At 40.2% G+C, this 19,426-nt stretch overlaps 2 protein-coding genes across 2 annotated transcripts; both read right to left on the bottom strand.

Annotated features, from left to right (window-relative positions):
- Nucleotides 1–4,776: 4,776 nt before the first annotated feature.
- Nucleotides 4,777–11,924, bottom strand: si:ch211-81a5.1 (E3 ubiquitin-protein ligase RNF115). Its single transcript, XM_026346836.1, has 10 exons — nucleotides 11,556–11,924; nucleotides 11,266–11,440; nucleotides 9,609–9,667; nucleotides 9,339–9,396; nucleotides 9,037–9,245; nucleotides 7,923–7,991; nucleotides 7,740–7,818; nucleotides 6,901–6,994; nucleotides 5,565–5,680; nucleotides 4,777–5,321 (listed from the first exon to the last, which is right to left on the bottom strand). Exons 2-10 carry the CDS (start codon nucleotides 11,341–11,343, stop codon nucleotides 5,199–5,201), a joined length of 885 nt encoding a protein of 294 aa, XP_026202621.1. The 5' UTR covers nucleotides 11,344–11,440; nucleotides 11,556–11,924; the 3' UTR covers nucleotides 4,777–5,198.
- A 150-nt stretch (nucleotides 11,925–12,074) lies between these two features.
- Nucleotides 12,075–19,024, bottom strand: scamp3 (secretory carrier membrane protein 3). Its single transcript, XM_026349670.1, has 9 exons — nucleotides 18,608–19,024; nucleotides 18,277–18,357; nucleotides 16,973–17,086; nucleotides 16,445–16,565; nucleotides 15,969–16,097; nucleotides 15,139–15,298; nucleotides 14,383–14,484; nucleotides 13,756–13,873; nucleotides 12,075–12,975 (listed from the first exon to the last, which is right to left on the bottom strand). Exons 1-9 carry the CDS (start codon nucleotides 18,659–18,661, stop codon nucleotides 12,838–12,840), a joined length of 1,017 nt encoding a protein of 338 aa, XP_026205455.1. The 5' UTR covers nucleotides 18,662–19,024; the 3' UTR covers nucleotides 12,075–12,837.
- Between the last annotated feature and the right edge of the window lie 402 nt (nucleotides 19,025–19,426).

Raw genomic sequence — 19,426 nt, 5'->3', positions numbered from 1 at the left:
GACGTTAGTACAGCAGCAGTAGAGGGCAGCATGTTTCTTAATTGTGCTCCTTAGAGAACTGCCCAATTCGATGAAGTTGTCTACAGCTCCCCATGGTCACTGAGTGATTTAATGCGGATTCGCCCCCAAGCAGGTGCTTTCTCTGGGTGAAGTCATTTGGAGGCAATTCAGAACTGTGACCTCAGCACATTGGACCCTCTGGGATTACACACAGAGGATCCAGCCGCTTTTCCCAGCCTTCACCAGCAGCAACTGAGAGTGAGTGATAGAGCGTCAACGTGCCGGCGGTTTCTTTGCGCCCTACATTAATGGAGAGCACTAAAGGAGCTACTTAATGGAGTCTCTGGAAAGTCGTACAAGACATCACATCAGTACAGCGTCACAGCAAGAAAAAAAAGAAATCTGCCCTGAGTTTGGGCCATGTTTGTTTTGGATTATGACTGTGGAAAACAGTAGTAGAGGTTTTTTTTTTGTTGAACCACACGGTTCAGCCCAATTTTTGGAGTCTGGCCTGTAGTTCCCCCACGCCCTCTTTCTGTGTTTACTCCAATTACTCACTCCATTTCGCCTCAAAACTGCAGACTCCCCCTTGCTACACATACCACACTCAAATCACACCTCCCTCTTTTCTTTAACACTCCATCAATGTCTGTGTTCTTTCACCATTTCTTTTAAGCTTTTCCATCCTCTTTCTCCTCTCTTTCGCAAACTTGGAAAGCAGTAGTAACAGCACACAAACCAAAGATGCTGTGTTCCTGCTTTAATAGAAAACACATTTCACCCACCAACCCCCCTGTTCCTTGTGTCCTTCTTACACGGAGTGACAAATGCTCTCCTCATTCTTTTATCCTAAATGCTCACAGCGTTAGAGCATAGCTGCTTCCACTGCCTGACAGCAGCTATGCCAAAAATAAGCCACCGTAGTACCTAATTCTGAGTGGCTACTGACACAAGTCTAGAGAAAAGCCTCCTGGAGAGTCAAAACATTCCTCTCACCTCTAACAAGCTGAGCCAACTCATTTACTGGCACTTCCTCTTCTGTAAATGACCTGATAGTGCACAGTATTATGTTCTACTTTTTGTTTTAATATGCCTTAACAGTAACGGATACTATTTTCAGGTTCAGCATCAAGGTACTTTTTATATTTACAAAGCAGTTGAGACTACTGCAACTACAATAGTCATTTTGATTTTTACAGTCATACCGCAAAACAACAAGAAAACAACACTACTGGTTTCAAATATAGATATTAGTCATGTCAGTCTGTCGTTTGCCTGGTTCTTTTACTTTCAGAGCAATACCCAGGAGTTGGAGTAATGGGAAGGGTATATAAGACAAGAACAAACCACAAATTTAATATGAAAACCAGAGAATCAATAATCAATATCAGGCCAACAATCTAACAAATGGCAGAGCAGGCAAGAACGTAGTAAACAACTTCCCGCGCCCCCTCCCATTTCTTTTCTCCCCTTACTCCCTCCCTCCTTTCACTCCCTCCTCACTTTTGCACACGTTGTTCATAACTGCTGATTTCCCTTTGGCCATGGCAATAGTATCCAAACCCACCCACCCCACCTCATTCACATGAGGGCTGCCGTCTGCCCCTTTTCAGGGCTTTTACTCCATCGGTATTAATACAGAGCCGTGCTCACACAGAGGAAAGCAGCCAAATTCCTTTACTACTACCATTAGGTTGTATCATCTTACAGTTTACCTGCACAAACAAAACTGTATTAGACCTTGGCCTTCAATTAAAGAGGAGGCGATTGAGTTTAAACCACGGAGATAAACGTAGTAGAAGCTGAGATTAATCGGACTTGAATGACAGGTGTCAGTCAGAACAACAACATGCGGACATACTCAGGCTGCACAAACACAGGAAAGTTCATTCCGTGTTGCTGAATAGCTAATAGTACAACGCAAAAAAGTGTTTCATATTTTACCTAATTATGCTTTGCCTCATGCAAAAAACGTGGTTGGCCATCGGAGGCTTGAACAAGCCAAATAACGTTATCTGCTTTCGGTTTCCTGTTCAGTCTACACTGCCCCCCAAGGGAATAAATCATGAGTCTGCGAACAGATCACCCTCAATTTTCACTGTAAAGTATTCATATTAACTCAGCAAATACGTCCCCGTTTAGTCATAGTCGTAATTACTGCCTCAGTCAAAAGGAAATCCAGCCCCAGAGACAGTTTCTCAAAGCTGACACATGACACTTCGTGCAATCGAGAAATATTTTTGCAGACATCTACTCGTGTGTAAACATTTGAATGTTTAAAGTACTGATGGGACTGGGAAAACAGAACCAAGTGAATGGGATTTAGTGAAGGCACTTAACAATTAATCAGCATCGATATGGATCAAAATGTGACCAACTCACCTGTGTAATTGTCTAGTAACGGTGTTCACATTATTTGGCTCTGCGTCCTCCCTTCGTGAGCGTCAATGTGGTGGCCGCATATTTTATCTTCCAAGTGCTGAATTGCCAAAACCAAAACATGAAAAATGTCAGATTTGAGCTAAGGCTAAATCGCTGATATTGTGGTATAAAAATTAAATCACGGACTGTGAGCTAAACAGAGAAGCTAAATTAGTATTTTGCCCCTTATAGTCAAACTATAACTGTACATATGTCAATCAGAAATCAGCGCACAAGCTCCTGACCATCTACAAAATGTGACTGCTAACCTTCCCACCTCCGAAACACAAAGTTGCGATTTGTGCAAGTCCGGTGTCTGCATGTAAAGCATCCCCCATTGAGATATACTCCAATAATAACACGGTAATAGCGCGTCATGCAATAGTAAGTAAGCAAGTATTGGCAATGGCGTGGCCACTTGGCAATTATTGCGCCTTGTGTATAGTGAGAGGTTTGTGTTTATTTTATAGCAAGCTAGCAGCTACCATCCCTCCAATAATAGACAGGCTGCGCTACGTTTTGTATCAATGGCACTGGCAGCGGCTAACTAGCCATCTATCAGCAGCCTGTTTGAGGACGATTTAGGCACGTTTCCCCATGCACGCCATTAACTTATACTGTTTATATAGACTGCAAACGAGTGGCGAACGCCCACAGCTTTCATACAAATAGTGTGAAGCGAGTGGATATGAAACAACCCCGGACAACTGATGTACATAATCTTACATCTCCGTCACATTCTCGTAGGCACTCGTGTTACTACATCTCAGCTACGACGGCTAACGATGCACTACCAAGTCGGCTAAATCACAAAAAATCTCCAACGCTGGTTCGGAGACAGAGGCACGAATAAATCGATTGAAATACACACGCAAAAGGTGGAGGAATATATTCCAGTGGTAAAAAAAAATAGCAGATGCTGCGCCGTGTAGGTTATTAAAAAAAACACCAACTGTCAACAAAATGGCGGCTGCGTTGAATCAACAGAGACCCGAAATGGATCGCCCTCTATTTCTTCTTCCTCGCTGCTAAAATCCCTTTTTCTTACAGCAACTGGTATCCGTGATATGTCCCGAGATGCTCCGAAATCCACTCCAACACGGCGTTAGCTGGGCCTGGATGTGTCAGAACGGGCCTCTCTCGTTGATCGGGCCTCCATGTCTGCTCAGCCCGTATCGCTACTGTGTCAGTACAACACGGGCATTCTCAGTCCCGGAGAGGAGGGAGGGAGTGAGGGAGGAGGACGCACCGAGGAGGGCGGAGGGGAGAGGAGAGCAAATGTCGGTCCTATGCGGTTCCTGCGGTCCCAGCGCACTGAGAAACATGCCTGGCTTTTATTATTTCTCTATTTTCGGTTGCCGCGGTGTTTTCGGCTGCCGGAGGGTGTGTTTGCTGCTATGCAACAGTCAACTGTCACGCTGGCGGTGCTCGACCAGAGAGAGTGTCAACACACGCTCCCACATCACCTCAGAGGGTAGACACAGCTCGTACATACAGTTTTTCTTTGGTGTGATCCTTCATTTAATTCATGTTGGCCCAGGATAGATCCCTTCCTAATGCACTTATAGTGGAAGTAATGAGGAATAAAGTAAAAAAAAAAAAAAATCAAAATATGAGAATAATGAAGCATCAGGAGTCGAACTGACTCCAATTAAACAATTTAACTCAAAAGTTAGCACTGTCCATGAAAAACCACTGATGACACCAAACTGTTGTTCAAGAGAGTCTTAAAATATATATATAAACATATATAGCATATTTACTACATAACCTACAATTGTTTTATAATCAATTAATATGTAATTATTAAGCAAAGCCACTTTGGTTCTGCTTCTCAAACTAGATGATATACTTCTCTTTTACTTTTTTTTCCAGAGGACTTTGGAAAACACTCAGAGGCAGCATTCTTTATTCTTCTACATTTATCGTAATGACTAAAGCAAATTTTCTTGCCATCCTATTAGTAGTGCAACCGCTACTATATGTGTCTTCAACATGCTTGTTTTGTTTGACCAACAGCCCAAAACCCCAAATTTCATTGATATAAAGCAGAAAAAACAAATGTTTGACTTTTCTTTCAACTGATTAATTAATTAATTCAACTCTTAATTCAATACACTAGCCACTTGAGCCTACAGATGCTGTTTTTTTCTCATATCTTTGTGTTTTTAAATACTTTATATATACAATAGGTCAATCAGACACCTAAAGATAAATACATATGATCATTAGCATTGCCCAGAGAACAAATTTTGCGGTGGCTTAAGAATTTTGCACAGTACTGTACAGTTAACTAACTCTGAATTTCTCATAATTAGGGAGATGAAAGAAGGTGCAGAGGATGAGAGTCGCAGGTTTAGACTTTAATAACAGTTTTATGAGAGCAAATGGTAACAGAGAACTGGAGGGAAAAGGTTAGTAAAATACTGAATTAAGAAACTGTCTTACCAAAACCCTTAATGAAACAGCATTATTTCCTAACTCTGTGAATTCTCATCATTTTGACAAACCACTGGCAGCTCACGGGTGATTAATTCATGACAGCAAAGTCAGTCATTCAGAAAACCAGCTAGGAGAGCAGCATAGCGAGAAGGACGCATCGCCTTCACATCTTTTTCAACAAACTGCCAGGTCCTTTCGCGTGTCCTTAGCAGAGGTGCATGAATCACGTGAGAGTTGAAGCTGTGTGTTATGACTGTTACTGTTAATAAAAATGGATTTTATTTAAAAGCAGAAAAAAGTCTCTTGAAAACAGTAAAAGTTTCTTGGCCTGGTTTTCAGATGGCCTGTCGCTCCTGTTGCTCTGTCCTGATAGAGCTCACTTCTGGGGGTTCTGATGTAGGTGGGAGGCTGTTGTCGACACCATCAAGGCTCTTGCGGCACACAGGGCATGTATCATGCTGAGAGAGGAGAGAAACTTAATAATTTGCAGAAAAAATAAAATCTGTGACACAACAGCACGTTCAGTATGGCAAAAGAAAACATAGTACACTTTCAGTACTGCTCTCAATAACAAGAGCTTTCTATGTTGTCTTCACGGCCTTCAAGTCAGGATGTGTAGCATACTGTGAACATCTTGATGACAAATATAACAGACCTTCAAACACCTCAGCCCACTAACCACAGCCACTCCTCATCCTTACCAGTTCTAGCCAAGGCACTATACATTCACTGTGAAAGTAATGGAGGCAGGGTAGCTTCCTGACAGATTCCCCTAATGAATACTCCTCCCTACAAACTGGACACTCCATTCTGCTGTCTAGGGGAGAAAAATAAGAAAAGCAGAGACAGAAAGTATGAGTGTGTGTCTAAGAAAGAGAGAGAGAGTCGATACAGAAAACCCAGTCATAAAATCCTTAATGATTCATCACACCTCAAATGTGCAAGGCAGGTCTTACAAATTGGTAAGTAAAGTAAAGTTTGTAAGTTAGTTCTTTGTCAATCAGTGTTTTCCCAGTTTAATAATGTGTGAATGAAGCCTGTGTAACCTTCCACGTTAAAATTCAGACTTCAGTGATATCACTTAAACGGAAAATAAATTGCATTAAAAACAGTAATATGTCATTATGGAGCATGAATATTACTTTTTTGTTGTTTCCAGTCTGTGAGTGATCCTTTCTGTGGTTAACATAGTTTGCTTTAGCTTTATCTTTGTTAGTTCTTTATTGATTATGAGCAACATCTTCATGAACTCGTTGAACCTTTCCAAAACTACACATCCAGGTCAAAATCATTTATTATTGACATACTAATGCATTCTAAACAGTGCTCGTGGCTAAGTGGTCTCATCTGTACAATAAGGAGGATGAAAGTAAAGATAGGATGGTAAAAAAGATTAGAGGAGGTAAGGAAATATGGAGGGACGACAGAAGAGTACAGAAAATGGAAAGACAGCAGAGAAGAAAAGTCGGGAGGAGGGAAGGAAAAGATTTGCAAAGGAAAGGAAACAGTATGAGGAAGTAAGTGAAATATAAGAAGGACAGAAACCTAAGAAAAGGGAAGGAATGATGAAAGGAGACAGGAGACAAGGCAGGAAAAACTGAAGCAGGAGTAGAAAGATGGGAGGAGGGAAGGACAGACCAGAGACGGAAGTGAGGGATAACGGGGGAGAACAAGAAGAAGAAAAGCACTATGAATAGAGCAAAAAAAAAAGAAAAGTAAATGACAGGGATAGAGTAAACGTAAGATAAAAGGAAGGAAAAAAGGAGAGGGAAGGGAAATAAGAGGGGGAATGGAAACACACAACAAATAATAGGAAGCAAAGAATATTAGAAGGATGAGAAAGAAGGTGGTGAGGAGTAAAAACCAGAAGGAAACATAAGATAGAAGAATAGAGAACAAAAAGATAAAAGGAGGAAGGAAAAGACAGGAGAAGGAAAATAGGACTGTACATGGCTGTAAAGTAGCAATGTCTCAATACAAAGCTTTTCTTTCTTTAAATAATATCCTAAAAATATGTTTCAGTGTGGAGTACGCCACCTGTCTGTTCCTGAGAGATGCAAACTGTTGGCAGGGATGAGATCATCTCTTTTTCTGCAGGGGGTGGACCTGTGCTCTCCAACTGTCCTAACAACTAGGTAAGTGGGAGAAGAAATTCATAGTTTGTTTAGGTGGAGGCACCAGAGACAGAGAACAGAGGAGCAATCACTTAAAGAATCTTGGAAGGGTCATAATATGCTTTTCATGTTCTAATGTTACATATATACGAATGTGTAATATGAATGTTCATATTACGAATAGTCAAAGGCCCAAAGCTTGAAAATAATGTGTCTACATGCTGGCTGGTAGTGAAATGCCGAGGTTTCAGACCAGTTAGCCTTGTTCAAGAGTTGATTTTTTTCCAAAATGCTGCATTGGTTGACTAATTTCAGTGTTTGTATAGAGATTGATATGTCTTGCAAAACATGTTTTTTCGGCTGTAGAGGAAATGTTTTTTTTTCTATTTACTTTTCCAAAAGACAAAACTAAAGCACAACAATGGACACAGTTACAGTGCAGTAACAGACTTCAAGCAATGTCTCTATCTATTCTTGGCGTTTAATTCATGACTTCTACAAGCTGTCAAATCAAAACAGAGTGGGATGGCAGAAGAGGGACTTTAAAGACGCAGGAGCTCAAGTGAGCCTTATTAGTTTCATGACAAGAGGAGCGGTTGCATAAACAGGCATGATAACATATATCAGAACTTGTATCCAAGGACACCCAAGAATAAAATGTAGACAAATATTGAGTCTGGAATAGGAGAAAATGAAAGTGAGGTGTATAACTACAAACAATAAGGCTAAATTCTTCAAAATCACTACTCAGACACCACTGACCTCAGTGATGACAGCATCCAGACCTCCCTGACCCCATGCATAATCTCCAGGGTTTGAGTGCAACTGTAGCATGCTGGATCTGAGAGACAAACGGAAAGTGAGCAGGAAAGAGAGAGAGGTTCTCACACAACTTCAGATGAAACCAAAAGTTAATTATGTGAATTGAAAATGTAAAGTGTTTACAGTGCAGCTGGTGCAGCACCGGGATTTCCGTTGTTGGCAAACAGGCCAGCCAAGAACTGCTGCACAATCCTTGAAGGGACAAGAACAGAGAACAAAAGTCTGCTTTAGTGTGCTTTCAAAAGACAGACTCAACCGTTTCAATTCATGCCATGCTTGTATGATTTTATTTGGGACAAGTGAATCCACTGATGCAAGCAGCTGCTCTCTTAAGTTGAAATGACTGCAGGCAGATTAGGGGTGCTGTAGTGCATGTATATAATAGGTCTGACACTTGACCAGACTTTACATGTGATGTTGAATTAGCACTCAAATAATCTTACATTCAAAAGCTTCATGAAGATACATGCACACTATTTGCAACAGATAAATGTAATATAATCACAATTAACTCAAATATGAGTGAGAAATCTTTTGACAGAAAGAAATGTACACGTTTATCTTTATAACAGATATTATAGAGTTTGATTGTTACATAACAATCCAACAATTACTTTTTTCTAAAATATGCGAGTTAAAAATAAGTCTTTTGCCAGTAATAAACACAACACTTCTCTATACTGTTTACTGCCTTGTCCAACAGAATAAAAACGTCACACTCTTAATCTCAAACAACATTACTTATCCCCTGTATTTGAACATCATTTACAAATGTCACTATAGCTGAGCTATAAAGGTACACCCTTCCTATGCTTAGTCTTCTGTTTTTTATGTAGCATTATTCCTTATTCCCTAACCTCTTCAATTAAAAATAGTGTACTTGCCCCATAGATTCCCAGTGAGCGTTCTTATTGATATACACTTTACAGATTTGGAGGCTGCAATCTACAATCTTACCAAGTTTAATTATATTTTGAAGCATGTAATTAATTACTTGTAGAAAGCCTTTAGGGACTATGAAAAATTTTTTGTTCTCTCTTCACATCAATATGAATAATACATCCAATACGTCCAAAATCACATCTGTTTTTGAATTTAAACTACTGCATGTACTGGTGGAGGTAAAGATAGATAAAAAGAAACATATAAATCCCTGGCAGTTACTGTATAAATCACTGAAAACATTCTCAGAGTTCAACATGCACAGGTTAGGTGTCTGTGTACCATGTCCACACACCCTTCCACTCCAGGCGTTTGGTTAAGTCTGGTCGACCGTTCTTGTTCAGGCTGGGAAGGAGACTCTGGTTCTCTGGACTCTGCAGCATCCGGTGACACTGTAGGACGAGTCTGCATGACAGATACCTGTTCGCTGTCATCTGGGTCGGACTCTGAGGAGGGTGGGTGTGACAGCAGAGCAGAGCGCTCCATAAACAGCAGCTGCCATAACTTAGAGAGAGACAGGAGAAGCAAAGTGTCAAACATAACCTTAGAGAAAGAGGCGTGCTTTTATTAAAATGCCATTCGTAAGGACATACATACTTCTGAGAACAACGAGTTTGAATCCTCAGTGGCCACTGACGTGCTGTCTTGCAGGAGACTGGAATCAATTAAATAAAAAACAGTTTCCATATCAGTAGTTTCAATTGAATAACCAGGGGCTCTTGTGTGTCCAAAAATGTCCACTTTTTAAATAATTAACTCTTAGTGACTATATTTTAATATGTATGGAACATACCTTTTCATAACCCTTTCCATAAACAGGAGAGTAAGTTACAAAACAAACAGTGAAACACCAAACCTGGGACATACCTGGAGTCTTCTGTCACCTCTTCAATAAAGCCAGATTCACATCTGCAGCAGACAAAATCCTTTGAGAGAACAAAACAAACATCAACCACACTGCCAAAGGTATGTAGACTCTATGTAACATTTCATTATTAAATGTTCATTCCAAAACTACAGTAGATCCACAGCTTAGGGAGCAGTGGTTCAGGAGGTAGAGTGGTCATCTACCGGCTGAGTGATTCCCATCTCCTCCTGTCACATGTCAAAGTGTCCTTGAGCAAGAGTAAGCCAGCTGCATGACAGCTCTGCCATCAGTGTGTGTGCTTGTGTGTGTGAATGGGTAAATAGGAGGCAGTGTAAAAGCATTCTGAGTATTAATAAGGTAGTAAGGTGCTGTACTATATAAGTGCAGACAATTTAACACTATTGTTGGAGAAATTAATTTTGGCTTCAGAGAATAGATCTCAACAATTTATTTGGACACTATTTAATCAACCGAGGTATATTCAGGCTAGATTATATGCATCTTAATCACGCAAGGATGCCACAAATGACTGTCACACTAAAATGGGGACTGCCACAAGTCCACAGCAATTTAAATATTACTGTATCACAACCGACCTTGCTGGAACAAAGAAAAATACCCCAAACCAAATCTAATGTGCTTCATAAATAAAGTTCAGGGGGTAAAAGTCTGTAGTATGAGGATCAAAATAAACTTACAGTATTACTACTAGTAGTATACATAACTAATTACTATTATAGAATGATCTATTTTGGGATGATATATTTTGCATTATTGGATTCTAATTATTGATATATCAATGCATTATAAGCACTTTATGTACTGGCAGACGGTCAATCCCTAAAAATACATAATGATTTAGCTACAAGCTAGTATATATAGTAGTTATATAACCCTGACCCTAACCCAACTAAATATAGTGGAGTAAAAAAGTACAATGATAGTAATAATAAGCTAAAGTAGCATGAAAGTCAAGTACAGTACTTGGTAAACAAGTCATATGTTTTTTTAGGTACACAAACAATGATGTCCGTGTATTTTTGGCCATGTGGTGCAGCCTGATCAAAACTTTGACTCGCTCACACACACCCACTTTCTGTTCCACAGACATGCTATCGGTCTATCATAACCATATCAGTGCGTAATTGTGCCATGAACTTCTGTGCGCTCGTCACCCATCCAAACCCAGTGCAAGTGCACAATTACGCGCTTTAAACTGCGCTGCACGTAGAAAGAAGAAAACAAGGGTCAAAACAAATCTGGTCGCCGGAGGTACAGCATGTATTTGTGGCTCTGCGTCATGTAACGTGGCCCTGAATGTGCCGTGCGTGATGTGACACGCCTCTTTACATCTCTCACCCGCAGTTGACAGTGGACAACTGGAGAAGTCGCCAACAGTGGTGCTTCTAAATATGGCAACGTGAATCGCCAGATTTCACTCCCTCTCTCTGTCTAATCTAAGATCTTGGTGCATGCTGAACGCACATAAGCACTAATAAACAGGTGATTTAGTGATCCAAGTACTTACATGTTAGGATAAATAGTTACAGCCAACCTTTGCACGTTCAAAACATAAAGAAAGATATCTGTAAATGTCTCCCTGTGTGGACGCATTGATGACACGCGTGGATTAAAACACGCTCCAAAGTGACTCACCGGGAGTTTAGGGTTTGTTTCACATTTACAGCAGTGACAGAAAAACCGGTGTTGTGGTGCGTCCGCAGCCTCCGCCATCTTCACGGTGAAGTACAGCTAGTGCCTTACGTCAGTGTGGCAGCCCATAAGAGTCGTCCTGGGGGGGTTTGGTGACCAGGACGCGACAGAAAACTGGCTGCAGATCGCACATTTGTGTAATCAATAAGCAGGAAACATAAACCTCTAGTTTACTTTTTATCTGGAAAAGTTTTTAGGCGTTATGAGGGTTTTAAAGAAGGGCTTTTCGTTACCTGCTTCGTCAACGTCGCGTATTCAGCTGCAAAAATAAACCCGGAGCTTAAAAAGCAACAAGTTGTCGAGGATGACGCCTCGGGTGTAGTTTGCTTCAAGCGTGTGGGGTGTCGCCAGAGTATAAAAACGTTTAAGAGGCTTTTAAAAAACTTAAATACAAACAAATTGGGTGTAAATCTGTGGGGAAATGTGCCCGAATTAACCAACTGACGTTATAACGCTGCTCTCTCATCTCTACCACGCCAGCCGTATCCTAGCAACGCCAGGTAAACAACCAAGCTAACAAGCTATCTGTAAGTCATATGTTAGCATTAGCTTAAATGCTAAGTTTCAGTGAGTTAAAACCTAAGTATGATATTAACATAAACTTAAGTTTCACTGTGATAAACCAAACTTAAATTCCTGTTATTCCAAACCCTTGGAAACAGTTTCCATAACAACTGAGTGACTCCCTCCAATTAGCTAATTAGAAGTGCAAGATTTCATCAATCAAAGACATAAAACATCAGTGACTGCAGTGGAGTGTGTCAGCATGACAGTGTATTTTTTATTAAAATCATGATAGTGACCTGTAATATTCATGACAACAAACAAGCAGCACCAACATAACAGTGACAGACAGAACCAAAACAACACTTGTTCATAAGCTTTAGAGTATGACGGGTTTTGGCAATAAGGTATTTAGGCATTCTCATTTGGAATAATAACAAAAACAAAACAACTTGTTAGTTTTACACTTGAGCAACAGACAGTAGAAAGTTAAAGATCAGATGTTAGAATGGCAACATTTCAGTATTCACTTTATCTCAACTGTGGCTTCTTGTAAACACAATGTACATCCAACTCTTTCAAATATGCAAAATGCTCAAACTATCCCACTTGGCACACAGCTTGTTTTTTTTTTTTATTCATATCAAAAGCATTGTCTTGCAGCACTACATTTCACACAGCGTCAGATTTGTACACTTTTCACATCTCACAGCATCTTTCTGTTCCTCGAATCAACACTTGGGTTGTGTTGGCTTCTGGTTTGGCAATATAGCTAACTGGTCCTGTACACGTTTTGAAATTAGACAACCCCACCTCTTGTCTCATGCATGTACCCTGAATGTTAAGTTAACCAGGGGTTATTTTATAGGCTAGCCGCCGCCACCACCACCCATAAAATTCCAATCAACTGTGGGGAAATAAATACCAAACTGATCCTCTACCAAGCTGAAAGGGCTCTTGTCTTCTCCTCTTCTTTTACTTCTTACCCTTCCAGCCCCTCTTTATCCCTCTCTATCGAGGTGGACTAAAGGCCCCCTGGGCAGCATTGGCTGCGGCCTGGCGTACGGCCTGATTGGACAGGACTTCGGTGGTGAACTCAGCCTGGGCCTTCTGGAAGCTGGCATCGGTCTGCCTGTACAAGCTGTGGATCTGGAATGGGAGAAGAGCAGAACACGCTGACACCTGAGACGAGCAGCAATTCATCATCATATCATGTACATTGTGAGGGTGAAAATGATACGCAGAACCTGATATGGTGGCTATTCTCCGGACCATTTGTTATCCACTGACTGCCTCGTGGTAGGTGGACCACCTGTTGCGAGTGTTTTCATGGAGCAGGTAGAAAGCCAAAGTAGAACCGTACAACACTGCTTTCACTGTCTGACTATGTAACCTACTAAATCATGTCACACTGTTTCTTATAGTTTCCTACTGATCTTTGCATTTACTGAAATTCGAATATTAGTAGAATTACACCTGCTAGTTTGATCATTTAATTTTATACTTTAAGTAAGGTTTTTATATTATTCCGATTGTGTAAACATTATATTTGTGTTACAGAAACTTTTATAGCTGGAGGATTATGGCACAAACCAAAATATATCCAGCTTTCTAATCATCCTCTACCTTGTGCATTACCTACACTAGTACCATAGAAGTTGGTCAGTAAAAGAAAGAATATATGAAAGACTATAGAAAAATATGATCTACACAATAAAATGAAAAAGCTGCACTGTGGTTAATGTAGCACAGTTTGCAAGATGCAAGGGTCATATTTTGTCCCATTAACTTGTGTTAACGCTCTATGCAACGTATATTTCAATGCAGCATATTGCAGTATATGTAGAGACCTATGCACTACTAAAATATAGAGCCTTACTTTGAGTCACAACCAGTGAATCTTCCCTGTACGTAAACAGGTGTACTCACTTTCTTCAGCATGACAACCCCCATGGCAGTTTGGGCAGTAAAGAGGATGGCATTTATCATCATGATCGCGCCAACGGCAATGTTGGTCTTCAGAGCAGCCAGGCTCACAATCCACCCACTGAGGACAAGAGACAGACACACAGAAGACAGAAAGAGAGATTTAAAAGGTGAACAGAGTCAGTAAATATCTCTCATTTGCACCTCAATGACATTTACAACTGTTTAATTATGAACTCATTATCTTTGCTCTGTCAACACTGTCAGCTCAAATAAGGACGATGTGCAATTAGGTAAGCAGAGTTAATATAAGGTGACTGATGAAAGAACATGTTCCACTGTCATCCTAGACTTTTCTGAAGAAAGTAAACAGGTGATGGCATTTATACCCTGTGTTGAAAATCTTATCATGTACTAACTCTAAGCAGCTGTTTTTTCATGGCACAACACTTCATTCATGTAATTACATCCAAACCAAATGAGAAGGGCCTATGGTAGCTGTGCACTGTGCATTAGCATAAAATAGAATAACCAGATACATAATGGTTTTGCAGGTTTTAAACACGAAAACATCACCTGGGAAGAGACGTGCATCTCTATTAACACAGCTGTTTTGTTTATTAGTAATACCTGAAACCCCATCCAGGGATCCCAATGGTCATGATGACGTAGAGGCCCACTTGGGCAAAGAAAATGAAGAAGAAGACGAAGAAGTTGAAGGAGCTGTCACTCCTATAGACGAGAAACAAAATATATCTTGAAGCAACAGCTCATCCATTCTCAGTATTCCTTAGTAATGCAGATACATACAACATTTTAAGAGTAAGTATTCAAACTTTAAGTCAATAAAAGCAGGTATAAGTTATCATTCCCTGTCAACAACGAAAAGGCCAAGAGAAATGTTCTGAAAAAACAAACTGCGGAGTTGTACGATTAGTTTGAATGAGAAATTGGGGATATATAAATTAAAACTAGACACAACAAGTTAAAAGCATGTCACGGGATTGTATCTCTTGTTTGATTGTGTTGGCTCTCTGACCTTTTACTTCCCTGTTGACACTACTTGTGCTGATGTTCTCAGTTCCACATTAACCGCTTTCTCTCTTAAATTTAGTTCCTATTTAAACTTGGGGCGTGGTTGCAGGCTCCTTTTGAACATTAATCAAGTGAATAACTCTCTAGTAATGATTTAACTATTCTGGGTTACTGCTTCTGTCATTTCTGTTTTCCTACTAATTAAGCCAATGGCAAAGCCGGTCTGATGTGAACCTGACGTGAATATCAAACACAGTGAGACTTCCTTGACTCCTCCCAAATCAAAATGTAGTCAAAACCAAAAACTGTAATAGGCAAGTGAAAAATAAAAGTCACATGTCTCGTACACACCTGAATGCTTTATACATAGGTCGGTACCAACAGACGAAGGAGCACGGGGTGAAGAGCAGGGCCCAGAGGACGGCAAGGCCCAGGCCGACACCATTATTAGGGTCCACGCAGAACATGGCCAGGGATGAGATCAGATTAAAGAGAAGTGTGCATGTACCAACTGGATATTGATAAAGACAGAGGAAAGAAGAATAGAAAATCGCTTTAATTAGAGAAAACAGTACAATCCAGCCCATCACATTCCCCTTGTAAGAGAAGGCCAATTTGAATTTGGCTATTGAAACATGATCCTATATGTTACCACTTCTCTGTACGAAAAAATGCTGAATAATGATTATATAACTTTTTTAGGTCATTGATGTTATAATCTCATTCAGGCTGAAGACTTATTTCTACTCTTCTGCCAACCAAGGTGGAGGAACAAGCTGTTTGAATAATCCACCAGCATTAAGTTTAATTTTAAATTGTGTCAGAACTTGCATTTGTGAACATGCACGTGAACCCAGTCTCATTTCAAACCCCCTTTTTGTGCCCAGAGGGGAGGCAGCTAAGCCTTTGGTGGACAATGATTTCAGCTCCTGCCAAAACTCCTCAATCTAGCAGTGAAGTGTGAAGAATCTTTGAGCAAACATTCAAGCTCATTCTCCAAACAGCACAGGAAATGTTGCATAGGCATGAGTCAGCTGTAGGGTCAGTTTCTTCAGTTTTACTGCCTTTAATTGATGAGTGTTCACTTGTAGAGATCTCAAACTCAGTGTAGTTTTACTGCAATCACGTGCCTCTAACCCCTAAAGAGCTAAAATGTCAGTGACACAGAACGAGGAACTCACACATCCAGAAGTAGTACATGATGGTGACGGTGCGCTGGAAACGCTGGCTGATCTCTACATTGATGTCCTGGTAGAAACAGGGGCCCACAGGGCAGAATGAAGGCAGCGGGGGCCAGTTATTCTGACGAGCTGAAGATGACAACAGTGAAGTAAAATGAAGTCAATGACAGCGATTTCTTTCTTAAGAATTAAAGTTACATATAAGCATTTGTAAGGGATATAGACTTTTTACAAAAGGTTTCATTTTACTGCAACTCCTCCTGTGAACACCTATTGCTTGAGGTTCGTGTATTAATAACAATTATAATATAATGAAACACAATTGTACTTACATACAATGTATTCAAATTAAAACTACATAATATTATGGTATATCCCCTTTATTACATGTTTATAGCCTACATAGAAGGTTTTCAATTAGAAATTCTACATATTTCAGAGTTCCCTCTTGACCCCTCATCTTGCTCTTCTCTTACAGGCTCCAGGTCCCAGGCTATGTGACGAGAGCTCCCTCTCTCTCCTCTCCAGCTCCTGGGCTTTCTTCTCCAGCTCCTGCTGCTTCCTCAGCAGCTCTGCTGTGGTAGCATTCACTGCAGTCTAATACAGAAACAGAACAGAAACGGGTAAAATTGCATGTCATGTTTCAAAAAAGTGGGATATGTTACTGTCATAAGTAATGAAAATATTATATAAAGACCTCATATCACAACATGTTCTAGGGGCTAAATGTAGGTACAATTGTTTATGTATAGATTTGATATCAATGTATTGTTCAGGTCTGCGGGGTTTTTATTATGGTAGATTTCATAACAATATGTATGATATCACTAACCCTAACCCATGGCACATACTCATTTCTAATTATACTAATTTCTAATTATAATTCTCAAGATGCAATAATAGTTTAGTACAATCCCTTTTGTGTGCACCCAATTGGAATTTAATTTACTGATGTTAAGATCAAGTCTAACAGGTACAGCAACAAGCCTCTGTACAGAGCTCACCTGTGTGTCGTAGGAGCCATAGTTGCGAGGCTCAGTGGGTGTTGTCCTGCTGGGTGGGGTCTGTGCAGGCACAGGCGGAGCAGAGGGAGAGGTGGCTTCATATGGCGGTGGAGGCTGGAGCATATGTAGAAAAAGCATCCTTACATCAGTGTGATATCATGCAGTACATGTATAGCCACATTATCTGGGAGCAGGACATGTTATCATGGCCTCTGGGACGAGAAACTAGAGAGACTTGGACAGAGGTTTGGGGACAGTTGTCAAGCTTTCAGTTTTACTTTTAAACCTCCATCAGAAGCAGACAAACGTGACAAGGAAACAATGGTCAATAAAAATAAATGTGTTTGAACACCCGAAATATTTGACCTTATCTTAGTCTGCCATATGATGCAGACAAAAAAAAAACACATCCGATTATAACCTTTCCCTCCTTACTATCAGTAATTTGGCTTTAGCAGCTACCAACTGTGACAAATAGTGACAAGGACGGTCTCAGTACCAGACGAAGACCAGCGTGTACCTGCATTATGTCAAAACAGGGTTACACAAAAAGGGTGTGTCCCAATACTAACTGTGGACATTTGTTGGAGTTGACAGAAGGTTTAATAATGAATCATTTTTAACATCCTAAAGGAGTCCAAGTTTAATTCCTGTTGCTGCAGTATTTGCTAATACCAAGAATGGACAGGAAGTACACTTAGACCCAAGCTGTTTCCTAGCAACAAGGACATTAATCTCTGTAATGCATGTGAGACTTGTCTGACTTCATGGCCGATCAGTCTTGATTTTGCTGAACATTGAAATACAGCATAAACAGGTAATGAAACCTAGTAGATTTTAGACTTCAACCCTAACTCTAACAATATAGTCAATTATTGTAGCACCTCATATTGCACGGTAACATGTAATTTTATTTATTCTATATTTAATAGTGACACACAGGATTCTTGCACTTTGATTACGTGATACTTAAAGTGAAAGAAAAAACAGGTCAATAGCTTTGACCTGTTTTTAAGCCACCAGATGTCACTGCACTTGCTTTGTTAGAGCCCATCAATACGACTATAAAACAAAAGTACATATGAAAGTTATTTTTACATGTTATTTTTTTGTCTCTTTGTAGATGTTTTGTGTCTCTTTGTGGCCAATTAGCATCTTTTTGTTATTCTGAGGTTGCTTCTGGTCTCACTATACACATTTTGCATTGCTTTGTGGTTATTTTGCACCTCTTTGTAGATATTATTATTATTTGTGTAGGTTTTTTTTTTTTTTTTTACATTAATTTCGGAGGACATACTACTCACCCCTGTTGTGTTTTCAAACGGGTTGTAGAGGTCCAGTGTGGCATATCCCGTGTTGCTGCTGTGTTGAATCACCGCAGGGTCCTACAGCAGACGACACAGACAAATAAAGGAGTTATTCAGTTTGACTTGGTCTGCTTGAACATTGATCCTCAGTGATTATTGATAATGGGCTCTTTGTTAGTAAAAGCCACAAGTGTGCAAAGACTATGGAGCGGAAAAGCAGCACAAGTCACATGACCAGTAACTTGCCTCCTATTTCAAAGACACACTGGCTTTCTTCAATCAAACACGCAATGACCAGCTGCACCGTCACAGGCTAATAATAACCCACCTGAAACGGGTTGTGGTCGTCCATCGGCTCTGGAAAGCTTGTGTATTTTGACATATAGATAATTGACAGCTGACTTCAAATAGCCACCACTTGTTGTTAATGTTAAGGGAACAAGATGCTCCACTTCCACTGAGATGCGCCGCGTTTTTCTCCAAAAACGAAAGGACGGCCGGTGTTTCGATTTATTCAGTGAACCAGCTGAGTCCCCGCCCCTTCTCCCGTGATCATTTCTTCGCAACTAAAATAACAGGTGAACACGGCTTCACGTTACAGCAGGTTGATGGTGGTTTCCACCGGGTTTCTTTCCTCCTCAGTCCGTACTGTCGGGATCTGGTTTGGAGGTGTTTGATGTCGCAGGAGAAAACGACAGATCCGTTATTTTCCGCAGCAAAACAAACCGTGGTACAGGAAGTAAAAAACCGGAAGACGCGGTCATGTGACCGCTGCTGCGGCAGAGACACGTGGGAGCCGACTGGGGCGTGGTCAAGCGTGATTTTTATTTTGAATTTAAATTTGATCTTTATTAAATTGATATTTTATTTCATCGTATAGTTTTAGTAGATTAATTAACCACATTACGTACAATACATATCTGAACATTGAAATACAATACATGGTACAAGTGGTAAAAGTACACAAACGCAATACTCAATACATGTCTAAGCTAATACTCCAATACAGGTAGAAGTACAGTAATATATTAAAGGACTACCAAGTGCATGCTCTTGCTTTTACTCTAACTACAAAACTATAAGTACTTGACTTAGATGAGCACTAATCTGAGCTGATCTGTTTGATAAATTAAATGAACTAAAATTT

The sequence above is a fragment of the Anabas testudineus genome, chromosome 11 (genome assembly GCF_900324465.2).
Source record: "Anabas testudineus chromosome 11, fAnaTes1.2, whole genome shotgun sequence".
Lineage (NCBI taxonomy): Eukaryota > Metazoa > Chordata > Actinopteri > Anabantiformes > Anabantidae > Anabas > Anabas testudineus.
This window is presented reverse-complemented; position numbering and strand designations above follow the sequence as displayed.